General features: G+C 55.0%; 2 protein-coding genes across 2 annotated transcripts; one reads left to right on the forward strand and one right to left on the reverse strand.

The window, feature by feature from the left end:
* Positions 1-4,536: 4,536 nt before the first annotated feature.
* Positions 4,537-8,078, forward strand: MANEAL (mannosidase endo-alpha like). Its single transcript, XM_084497347.1, has 4 exons — positions 4,537-5,054; positions 5,561-5,670; positions 6,067-6,143; positions 6,616-8,078. The coding sequence occupies exons 1-4, from the start codon at positions 4,625-4,627 to the stop codon at positions 7,250-7,252; spliced, it is 1,254 nt and encodes a 417-aa protein (XP_084353473.1). The 5' UTR covers positions 4,537-4,624; the 3' UTR covers positions 7,253-8,078.
* A 727-nt stretch (positions 8,079-8,805) lies between these two features.
* Positions 8,806-11,918, reverse strand: YRDC (yrdC N6-threonylcarbamoyltransferase domain containing). Its single transcript, XM_084497348.1, has 6 exons — positions 11,370-11,918; positions 11,015-11,210; positions 10,760-10,874; positions 10,286-10,405; positions 9,507-9,649; positions 8,806-9,170 (listed from the first exon to the last, which is right to left on the reverse strand). Exons 1-6 carry the CDS (start codon positions 11,851-11,853, stop codon positions 9,107-9,109), a joined length of 1,122 nt encoding a protein of 373 aa, XP_084353474.1. The 5' UTR covers positions 11,854-11,918; the 3' UTR covers positions 8,806-9,106.
* Positions 11,919-12,084: the final 166 nt, after the last annotated feature.

The following is a 12,084-nucleotide window of genomic DNA, read 5'->3' on the forward strand; positions in this document are numbered from 1 at the left end:
AAGCTGTCACTTGCAGGGACTCTGAATGCCAGCAGCTTGGAATGAGCCAGAAACAGAGGCACCAGCCGATACAACAATACATTTCCCTTGTCTTCTGCCATCACAAAAGCCAAGCGAGGCCATGTCAGACAGAGCAGGCTCTGGGCACCACAGAGCAGGCAGCAAAGCCAGCCCTCTTCAAGTGAGGTTGCTCTGCTTCATGGCTTTTCCTCAGCTCCTTGAAGACCTCCAGCTCTCTACCTAGCAGGACAGGGAGAGCAGGCCTTGTGTGGGTGTTGTGGATCTGCACCTGCTTTACTGTACTCAGCCTGTACTGTCTGTACTCACCTCTGGTGAGGCCACACCTTGAGTCCTGCGTTTAGTTTTGGGCCCCTCAGCACAAGAAGGCCATCGAGGCCTGGCAGCGTGTCCAGAGAAGGGCTACAAGGCTGGTGAAGGGCCTGGAGCACAAGTCCTGTGAGGAGCAGCTGAGGGAACTGGGGGTGTTTGGGCTGGGGAAGGGGAGGCTCAGGGCAGAGCTCATTGCTCTCTGCAACTGCCTGGAAGGAAGGGGTGGGGAGCTGGGGGCGGCCTCTGCTCACAGGGAACTGTGCCAGGAGCAGAGGGAACGGCCTCGAGTTGTGCCAGGGGAGGTTCAGGCTGGAAATGAGGAGACATTTCTCCTCAGCAAGAGCGCTCAGGCGTTGGGACGGGTTGCCCAGGGAGGTGGTGGAGTCCCCGTCCCTGGGGGTGTTCAGGGAGAGGTTGGACGTGGTGCTGGGGGACAGGGTCAGGGGGTGGTGGTGGTGGTAGGGGGGTGGTTGGACCAGACGATCTTGGAGGGCTTTTCCAACCTTAATGATTCTGGGATTCTGTGATTCTACAGTCCCCAAGGCAAGGAAGTTGCTCCTGCAGCAGGTTCCCAGCAGGCAGGTGGACGTGGTTCACCCTGGCTGGTCCCTGCGGCTCTGTCGCCCCGTGCTGGGCCTGTTCCAGTGCGGAGGTCACGAGCACAGCTGCACCCGGATTATTGATGGCACAAGATTAGCTTGTCTGAACAGGGAAATACATCACCGGAAAAATAGGAAACATTTGGAAAGTGGATAGCGGGTGTGAGAGTGATGAATGAGCGCTGGAGGAGCCTGGCAAAGATCAATGAATAGCTGATGAGCTGAGGAATGAGGCAGGGGGGCAAGCTCACTATGCAAATACAGAAAGCAACAGAAAGTAGAGAAAAGGCTCAGTAAGGTGAGCTGTTACAATGAGTCCCCAAACAGCCTTTACCTTCACACCACTAGCAAGGGGGAAGCCAGGCCTCGGGACAGCTGGTTCTGGCTCTGTTTGGGATCGGTGTCATCAGGACTTTGGCGCATGGATCACCCATGTCACCACCAGGCAGCCGGCTTGAGGGTGGATGTTCTGTGCCCTGCTCTCTCCCCTGGGCTCAAAGTTGTGGCAGAGAGAGGGTCCTGAGCAAGCAGACCAAAGGGAAGCCATCCCTCTTTTATTTTCCTCTGTTGCAGATTTCCTGTGGGGTACCTGATTTGAAAAGACCAGGGAAGAGCAAAGGCTGCGAGAAGGGCAAGCACCCGGAGCCCCGTCACGCACACGCTCTGCAGATGACAGCACCTCACGCAGCCTGGCGCTTCCAGGCTTTTACAGCAGGAGCTCCGCAGACAGGCAATTTCTGTGAAGCCATCATTTCGGGGTCAGCTCTGTGTGGATTACAGTCCATTAGCAGCGACTGAGACAGCTGCTCATGAGCAATAAAGATACATAACCATTCCGTGACACTCAGACGCTGGGAGGAATCATCCCAGCATGGGTTTTTCATGCAGCAAGCAGCAGCAGAGCAGCCCCTCCGTCCTGCTCCCCTGCAGCCTCTCCCCTGCACAGGCAGCTCAGCACACAAGCTGCCATCTGCGCCGCTCCGAGCCCCTGCACAGCACTCCTTTATGAATGTTTTTAAGCACAGGAACAAACCATCAGGCCTGCTGCAACGCTCCCTGCGGTGGCCGAGCACTATCTAGTGGTCAGACAGGGCTCCGGAGGCTGGGAGTGAAAGGCTGTGGGTATTGCTGAGCTCACGGGCTCTGCGGATACACCTGTACGGGCGATGTTAGCGGAGGAAGCCAGCAGAAGTCATCTAGGACAAGTGTCATTGCCAGCAGTGCAGCAGTGAAAAGTGCCTTGGTTTGAAAATTTTGAGGAACTTGGGTTTCTGGGCATTCTGCTCCACAGGGGTTTAGTTGGGTGGGCTCAGGGTGGGATTCCAGGAAAAGCTGAGCCACCCCACAGCCCCTTGTGATACCATGGGAGTGCCAAATCCCATAGGGAGCAGAGATGCTGGCTGAGCCAGGCCACCCTTGTTCTTCCTTAGATGTGGCTGTGTTAGACCCACACAGCTCGACTTGTACCCACATGCCCCCTGCTCAATGCTTACAAATATTTTGTATTTAGGTGGTTCTGTCCTGCCTTAATCTGCCAGTTCATAAATTAAATGTCACAGATGGTTTTTAAAGCCATTGAACTCACAGAGGGAGAAGAGTGACGGCGAATTCACTGGTCTGCAGATTTCCATCCAGTGTCCTTGTCCTTGGCACAAGATACAGGAAGGAAAAAGCTCTTCCCACCTCCCAAGAGCATCCCTCTCTGCAGCCTGACCTCTCCAAGTAGCCCGAAGGTAGCTATTTGGAAGAAAATGACAGCAGCTACTTGTGGGATGATGGGCTGAATAGAGCAATTTAAAATTGTCCATCAAAAAGTAGTCGCACGCTGCCCCAGCGCCTCCTTCCCTGCAGCTGGGTCCTGGTGGCTCAGGGCTGCTCAGGCGCAAGGGTCTGCCAACTGGAAGGGCACAGACAGCCACGTCCTTCACATAAGCAAATGAAAGAAATGACTCAGGAAAAAAAAAAAAAAAAAAAGACTAAGAACACATCACAAGTGACTTCCTGAGCTAGCTGGCTCAGCACAATTCTCCCTGCACCCACATGTGGCGGGCGTGAAATTAGATTAAAAAGTGGCCTCATCTGAAGCAGATGACAGCAAGGGAGAGGCAAAGGGGAGAACGAAGCCCACCAAGTCCCTGAAGAGGCCCAGGCAGATGTGAGTGCCAACCCCGAGCACGAACCAGGCCAGCCAGCTCTGTGCCATCTGTAGCAGTGAAATGTGGTGAAGCACGAAATGCAGCGGGGACTTCGACTTGAAATACCTGCTTCCACAGGATCCCCAGCAGGACAGGAGCTTGGAAGGAACAGAGGCACCAGAGGGGGGACCAGTGAGCAGCAATTGCTGGAGGGAGGTGTGAGAAGAAAGCACACACACGGTGTTGCTGTACACCCAGGGACCAAGGTGTTCCAGCCCCAGGCAGACAGCAGCACCCAAGAGCCTGCAGGACGGGGGGCAGCAGCAGAAACCTTGCTGGCATCACCGTGCAGGGCACCAGCCATACCCAGTTTGCTCTAGGGGATGTCTCAGTGTTGTCTAAAACATGGGACTGTCTTTGAGTCCAAGGGGAGTCCTGTTAGCTGTGTACAGACTGCTCCAGGCACACACGGTATCTCACAGCTAAGGTGTTTTTTCCCGTTTTTTAAGTATCACACAGTCCAATGACTGTGCATCCAGTTCCACAGTCAATGCACACATCTAACGCAGCCAAAAACCACCTAAAGCTCTGAAGGGCAAACTCCTGGTGGTTTCCACATCTTGCTCATGCTCACCCCTGTGCCTCCTGCAGACCATGACCCTGGATGGGTGGCTGGGGTGAGGAAATGCTGCCAGAAGGTTCCCAATGTGGGGCGGCACAAGCTTCAGCCAAATAACGGATGCCCCAGACCTGCTGGGGAGCCTCAAAAGCCTGTTTCTGGTTTACAGGCAATTGGTTCCCCCGACAGGTTTATCTCATTACTGGGTTTCCATTTAGCAGGCGTTTTATCGCCTGTAACATTTGTGCATAACAGATTCACCCAATTAAAACGTTATTTCCTTTAACAGCTCTGATAGTCACATTTCAGTGTTTGCTGGAGCGTGTTTTCCTTTCCTTCAATGAGTTTAATCCTTCACCAACCACTCGTTTCAAGGGTTTCACTCGGGAACCGGGCATGGAGAGCATCCTACATCCCTCCCCATCACTCAGCAGCCTCCCCTCTCCCACCCTAGGCCCCCATCAGCCAAAAGGCAAGGATGCGGAGCATCAGAGGGATGCTGAGCATCACAGGCGAGGATGCAGAACATCACAAGGATGCTGAGCATCATCTTCAGGTGCCTGGTGCCCCCCAGCACCATCCACAGCCCCTCCAGGGACAAACCTTGGACCCTTTAAGCAGGGAACCACCACCCCCCGGCTCCTGGCACCCCGGGGCACGGCTCAGCTCCCGGTGGAGCCTCCAGGACCGGGACTGGGACCAGGACCGGGAGCGGGGGAAGCGAACAGCGGCCGGCGGGGGGGGCAGCGGGGGCCGGGCGGAGGCTCTGCAGCCCCGACCGCAGCCAACAGGGGGCTCCGGGGGGTACCGAGAGCCGAGCCGGGGCGGTGCGGAGCCGCACCGAGCCTCCCCCCCCCCCCCCCGGCGGCAGCGCCCAGCGGATCGGGGCATCCTCGACGGGGCCGAGCCGGGTCCCCGGCACCGAGCCCCGGGTCCGGGCGATGCCGCGGCGGAGGCGGCGGGGGATGCTGTCACTGCTGCTGGCCTCTCTCTTCGTTTTTGGCACGGTGATGGCGCTGCGCACGCTCCGAGCCGCCGCCGGGCTCCCCGCCGGTGTCCCCCCCGGGGTGGCCGAGCCCCCCGAACCCCCCGGTGGCCGCGGGATGCCGCCGGGGGCCGGTCCTTCCTACGACCTGCACGCTTTCTACTACGCCTGGTACGGCAGCCCCCGCTTCGAGGGCCGCTACCTGCACTGGGACCACGCCCTGGTGCCGCACTGGGACCCCAAGGTGTCGGCCAGTTACCCCCGGGGGCGCCACCGGCCTCCCGACGACATCGGCTCCAGCTTCTACCCCGCCCTCGGCCCCTACAGCTCCCGCGACCCCGCCGTGGTGGACGAGCACATGGGCCAGCTCCGCGATGCTGCCATCGGTAAGAGTCGGGGCCCCGCAGCCCCCCTGCAGCCCCCAGTCCCTTGCCCCGGGGAGCCCAAATCCCCTTGGGCCACCAGCCCTGGGGAAGGTGGCCCCCAAAACCCAGCACGGTGCCTGGAGCTGGTACTGCTGCGCTCACCGGGCTCTGAGCTCTCCTGGATGGCAGCAGGGGCTGTGACACACGTTGCTGGCACCCCCAGGGAGCTGAGCTAGCCCCCAGCCCAGCGTCAGCCCCTTCAGGGTGCTCCCACCTCATCCACTGCTCCTTTCCTGCTTCCACTACCCCCCAGACCCTTCCTCTTGCAGCCTCAAAGAGCTCCCACCACAATCCCACAGCCAACAATTCAGACCACGATCTCCTAACCAGCCCTTAAACACCCCAGGGCTTCTAAAGTGTTAAAATGACACGAAATATTTACTGCGCTGCTGCCACAGGGGTTAGAAAGCTGCTGCAGGTTTAGAAAGAAAACGGATCTAAGCGAGACCCATTGTGTGCCCCCACAGGAGTGCTGGTGCTGTCGTGGTACCCACCTGGCCTAGCCGATGACAGCGGGGAGCCCTCAGACAGCCTCGTGCCGTTTATACTGGACGCTGCACAAAGATATGCCATAAAGGTAAGGCTCTCGGCTGCTCTTTGAGGCCATTAAGCTCATTGTTCAGCTCCAGCATGAAGCTGCTGCTGTGCCTGGGCAGAGGCCCTGCTCCTCTGCTTCAGCGTTAAAAGACCACTTAAAATTAGACAATGGGAGCAATTTTTAAACAGCTAAAGACAGCTTTTTTCTTAGTAATTTGGATCCTCAGTTCACTTTTCACTCATTTTGGTGGAAATAGTGAAAGCTCTGACTTCACCGAGCAGCCCGCTGTGTTCTGCGTGGGCCATGAAGGGGTCCCCTGGCACCCAGGGGTGGCAGGAGGCTCTCCAGCACAGATCGAGAGTCCTCTGGGGGGTCAGAGCACAGAGAGCAACGTGACAGTGCTGAAAATAACCCCCTCCATGGTCGCTTCTGCAGGTTGCCTTCCACATCCAGCCATACAAAGGGCGCGACGACCGCACTGTGCACGAGAATATCAAATACATCATGGACAAGTAAGTTCTTCCCGCAGGGTAAATCCTGCTGTGCAACATTGCTTTAAGCATAAACAGTGTGCAGAGCTTGGAATGAAATGCATCAGAACAGTCCCCAAAAATGCAGCACACAGGGAGCTGCCTAGAGCTAGCCGGCAGGGCAATGCTGACCAGGGGTCATAATCAAATCCCACTTTCTCTGGCACTTCAATGCCTCGCCTTCAAAATCCCAAACTGCTTTCTTCTGTTCGGGGTTTCTAAGCTTATCACATGTAGGCCAGCACCTCTCCCCTTTCTTTCAGAAGGAAACGAAGGACACAAACACCACAGTTAAAAACACTCCCATAAAGGAGATAAAGGTTCCAGAGAAGGGTTCTGAAAAAGGAGGCCCCTACAGCAAGTCAAGTCTCACATCACGCTTGCCTTATAATGGCGATACCTGCTGAGGGTTTATCACCCAAGTCTCTGAACAAGCTTTCTGCTCTCTCTCTAGATACGGATCACACGCAGCTTTTTATAAGTACAGGACCAGCACTGGCAGGAGCCTCCCGCTGTTTTATATCTACGATTCCTACTTGACACCAGCCGAATCCTGGGCCAACCTTCTCACACCATCAGGCTCCCACTCCCTCCGCAACACTGCCTACGACGCCGTGTTCATAGCGCTGCTGGTGGAGGAAGGGCACAAGAACGACATCCTCTCCGCGGGATACGACGGCATGTACACGTACTTTGCGTCCAACGGCTTCTCTTTTGGCTCATCCCACCAGAACTGGAAAGCCATCAAAACCTTCTGCGACTCCAACAACCTGATGTTCATCCCCAGCGTTGGCCCGGGCTACATCGACACCAGCATCCGCCCCTGGAACAACCACAACACTCGGAACAGAGTCAACGGGAAGTACTACGAAACAGCCCTGCAGGCTGCCCTCACGGTCAGGCCGGAGATAGTCTCCATCACGTCTTTCAACGAATGGCACGAAGGCACCCAGATCGAGAAAGCTGTCCCCAAGAAGACGCTGACACGCCTTTATCTCGATTACCTTCCCCACCAGCCCAACATGTACCTGGAGCTGACTCGCAGGTGGGCAGAACATTTCAGCAAAGAGAAAGAGCAGTGGCTGATGTGACTTCAGCGTTCGCCTGACTCACAAAGACATCCCGCCGACAGAGCTGCAGCACGGAGAAGTGCTTCAGAAAAAAGCACACGAGGAAACGCAGCCACAGAACCTTCAGCCTCGCCGGGCCGCTGAACGCCAGCAGCAACCTGCAAGTGTCCCAAGGACTGCCCGAGTCCCAGCTACGAACTCACGGGAAGAAGCGTTATAAGGAGTAGGAAATCTCTAAGGAGCAGCTGAATCTCACTGCCTGCAGATGTAGTAGAGAGGAACTTTTCAGAGCTCTTCTGGAATTCGCAAGGGGTGCTGGCTTGTGGGCCAAAGATGGGGTTTTCCTTACGGTGTGAATGTTCGGGGACGTTTTACATAGGTAGCTGGGTTCCAGCATGCATTTAACTTGAAGCCCCTGGCCCGCTGCCTGCCATGACCACGGATCCCTCACTCCACTAGCAACCTTCAAAACATTTCCCTATCAGTTTACTGTACAAAGAAATAAAGATTTCTCTAAATTGTCTACTGTAGATGAAACTAAGCCATGCAGTTACATACCCTTTACTTTACCCAAGTGCTTCTATGCCAAGGAGTTCTGCGCTGCACGTTGTTACCGTGGTCCACTGCATCCAAATACCTACAGAGAATTAGAGCTGGAATGCTAGTGACTATTTACTGCCACTACTGTACGTGCTGGAAACCGAGGCAATGCAATCATCTATACTAAAAGCTCCTAACTGATCATTTAGCGTGCCAAGTTTTGAAAATTCAGACCTGAAATTGCTTTATTCCCTCTAGAACCCATGGAAAAAAGCCACTTGCAATAAAAATGCAGCTGAAAATACCATTCATTTGTTCTCTGAAAGAACTTCAGCTCACAGTAGTTTTCCCTTTTTCTGTCATGGTCAGACCCTTCTAAATTAGCCATAAAATTACTTTATACTTGTCTATATCAATAAAATGAGAAGCAGCAGCTCTGGATGTGAAACGAGGTTCTATTCACGATGATTTCATACATGTTCTAGTTAAGCACTTAAGTCTGTCAGAAATGACAGACAACAGTAACTAAAAATAAGCATTTATAGAAAAAACATGCAAGCTCCTTACCAGTTTTTAAATTGTTAATAGCTCCATAAATTTTACTTTTCCTTGAAGAGTAAATACCAGAGCAAATTTTCATACATTCCCTATTCAGCTTACTCACTGGTTACAGAACAAAATCAAGAGAGGAAGACCCACATTAAAAGATGATGAGCAGCACACCAAGAGCTTGGCATTATTTCCTGTGTTAGCAGGAGGTCAGGTCTTTCTAAGCAACACTTTTCTAGGGAGGGGACACTTGATTACTGTTAATTTTCAAGAGCACCTCCAGTTTCACCTTAGTAGCAGGTTTTGATTCTACTTAAAACAGGGAAAAAGCCAGAGAAAAACACAGCTATAAATTCATGAAAGCTCCCCAAAAATTCTTTTCTATCCTTGTTTTCCTTTTGGCATAGATACAATAAATGAACATGTGGAATAAGTTTTATGGGGAAGGAGGACCAGTGACGCTGTCTGCATCATCGCATCCTGAGAACAGTCCAACATCCAAATTATTTTATTTTAGATGAGGTAAATAAAACAGACAGGTCTGGGGGAACGTTACAGCAGCACAAAGAGATCAGCACAAATACCCGGGTTGGATTCTCAGGCTTCAGCAGATGTAACAGCAATTAACAGATCTCCATCGACCATCACTCTCATTACCCCTTGTTTATTAACCTGCCATAACCCATCGACCTCATTAAACAAGGCCATTAACACCACTTGCTGAACGCACAGGCACACGGTGCCCAGCTTCACCAGCTCTGCAGAGCCTCCTCGGAGTCTGAAGTCTTAGGATGATTCCGGTACCAAGCCATACTTCTGCCTCAGGATTTCAACTGTGGATTGCAGCGCACTGTGGGGCAAAACAGAACTGTCAGAGAAAAACGGGGGGTTTTAAGCATTCAACTGCATTTTCTGGGAAAGTAATCAGCTAAAGATGCAGTAATTTTGAATTCAGGAGAACACAAACTGCAGAAATGAGGGTGTTTCATGTAGAAGCTTCCAGAAAGGGATCTCCCATGTTCGGTATTTGGAGTGCTCCTTCTCGATTCCTGAGTATGCTGATAATTAAGCTAAACCTTCAGATTAATGTGTTTAACTTCTATGGAGAAACAAGCAAAACGTGACCCACCCTAACCTGAAGGCCTCATTTCTATAAAGTAAAGGTTCCACGTAGCAGAGTGCTCACCAGCCAGGTCGGATGATGGTGTACTTCCCCGACACAGATAAGTCGACCACGGTTGACCCCAGACGGCACTCTGGGCTCTGGACATCCCCTACGGGGCCTCCATCAATGACTAAGGACAACTGAGGCCAAAGGTCTTGGAATTCCTGTAAAAAAAGACACATGGCTAACAACCCTAAAGACGGTTTGTGATCGTGTTGTAGCAAATACCACTGGGCAGTCTAGTGTCAAGGGAGGCAGTCTCCTTTTTCTGTCAGATCATCTCTTTTCCCTGTCACAAGCACATCCCATTTTAATATCTGACAGCAGATTTACCTTCCACATGCAGGCAAGTTACAAGAATTCTCAGATCACGAGTGCATAGCTGCACTGCTGTTTATTAAAGAGCATACGCACAAAAACAGCAAGACATTTTGGACCAAAGGGTGTCGCAGTATTGTACCCAACTATCCCCCCAAGATAAGCAAAGAGACATCTCCTGGAGTTAAAGCTGGTTCTCAGGCTGCAAGGAGCTGCACAGACACCAGTAGTCTCGTTCCACTGCCACCCCCCTACAGCAATTTCTGTCTTTCAGATTTGGTACCTGCTTCAAAAGTGAGTACAAGCATGTAAATATTACTTCTAAGCTCCACCTTCCACAATTTTTAGGGAAACTGTTTCCTTTGTTTAGGAAGCAGCTGAGAAATCCTTGTTTTAGTGCTATGACTGACTTGCAATCGTGAGCGCCCAGGGCTCTGGCAGCCTGCCACAAGAATCCCACTTCGTAGCAAAAAGAGCCTTACCGAAACCGTCAGCGTGCTCGCCTGACTGCTGATGTTAGCGCTCGTTAAAGCCAAGGGTCCAGAGCAAGCTCGTGCCAGCTCCCTAATAAAAGGGTGGTTTGGAATGCGAACGCCAACCAGCTACGAGGAAGAAGAGAGCACGGTTTTACATGCAGTCACCACAGACCGTTTTTAATCTTGCCTTGCTGAAAGCCTTTGAACTACAGTTGACAGCACAGAAAATTAATATTCCAGCACCTGCTGCACTGGCAGTAATAACAGACGTGCCTTCGTGACGTAGCACGTAATGCTGGGATGTGCCAAGCTCAGGTAAGCCACAGAGAACACAGCAACACAGGAATGAGCGTCAAAAAACCACCAATCGCTGCTAAGCATACCCAAAATGTGTAAGAATGAAAGCTCCTATGACAGAACCATAAAAACAGCATGCTGCCCACCAAAGACACGGAGGTGCATCCCACGGCACAGACCTACCGAGGTGAAGGGATTCAAGTCTTTGTTGAGTTCTTCCGATCGCTTCAGGACCAGGGTTACAGGTCCAGGGAGCAGGTCCCGTAACAGCTCATCCGGCACATTCACATGGCAGTACCTACGGAGGGAGAATCGGGCTATGAAGGACGGGCGAGAGGCAGCTGCAAGAGCCCTTCCCCATCAGCCTCACACCCTGCAGACCGCTGAAAGCCGCCTCTCCTTGCCCCAGCCCGTCCCGGCCCCCGGTGGGCAGCTCACCGGTAGATGTGCTCCACGTCCCCGAGGCAGATGGCCAGCGGCTTCCTCCCGTTGCGCCCCTTCAGGCCGTAGATGCTCCGCACGGCGCGGGAGTCCTGGGCCAGGCAGGCCACGCCGTACACCGTGTCGGTAGGCACCGCCACCAGCCCGCCAGCCTGCAGGGCACCGGCGGCGGCCGCCAGCACCTCCGCCCAGCCTGGAGACAGCGACGGGGGCTCAGCAGGAACCGGCCTCGCCCCCTCAGGGCCCCCTCAAGGCCCCCTCAGGGCCCCCTCAGGGCCCCCTCAGCCTCCCCCCTCCCCTCAGCCCAGGCCCGGCCGCAGCCTCAGCCTCTCCCCGTGATCCCCCCACGCACCTCGGGGGCTCGTCGGGGCGGCGGCGGCGGCACCGGGGAGCACCAAGGGGCTGCTGCAGGCGCGGCCCAGCCCCGATCCCGATCCCGATCCCGATCCCGATCCCGGTCCCGGTCCCGGTCCCGGTGCCCCCTCCCCGCCCCTTCCCATCCCAGCCAGCGCCCTCAGCATCCGAGCAGCCTCTTCCGCTTCCGCCCGGAAGCAGCCGCGGCGTATTTCCGGCCGCCGTTGCCATGGCAACGCAAGCAGCAGTAGCAGCAGCGAGGCCTGCGGGAGGCTCCGGCATGGAGGCGGCCGGGGGGAGCGAGCCGGAGCCGGAGCCGGAGCCGCGCCTGGTCGGTGCTGCCGGCCTGAGGGAGGGACAGACCGGGACACACCGGGTCCTGCCCGGCCGTGACCCGCTGTTCTCCGCCGCCCGCAGGTGGAGCGGCTGCGGGGCCTGCGGAGCCTGCTGGAGGCCCGGCAGCGGCACCTCCGCACCCGCATCGCGGCCTGCGAGGAGCTGGCGGCGGAGCTGCAGGGGCTGAGGGCCGCCCTGGGCGCCGCCCGCCGCTCGCCGCCCGCTGTAAGCGAGGAGAACGGGGCCGCCTCTCCTCCCCCACCCCCCTAGAGCCCCGTAGCCGCCTGTGCTGTGCTCAGTGGTGTTTTTCTTTTCCTTTCTCGCTCCCCAGGATCCCGCCCCGGGCGGCGGGAGGGCTCTGCCTGCGGAGGAGGAGG

Source organism: Aythya ferina, assembly GCF_964211825.1.
Source record: "Aythya ferina genome assembly, chromosome: 24".
Lineage (NCBI taxonomy): Eukaryota > Metazoa > Chordata > Aves > Anseriformes > Anatidae > Aythya > Aythya ferina.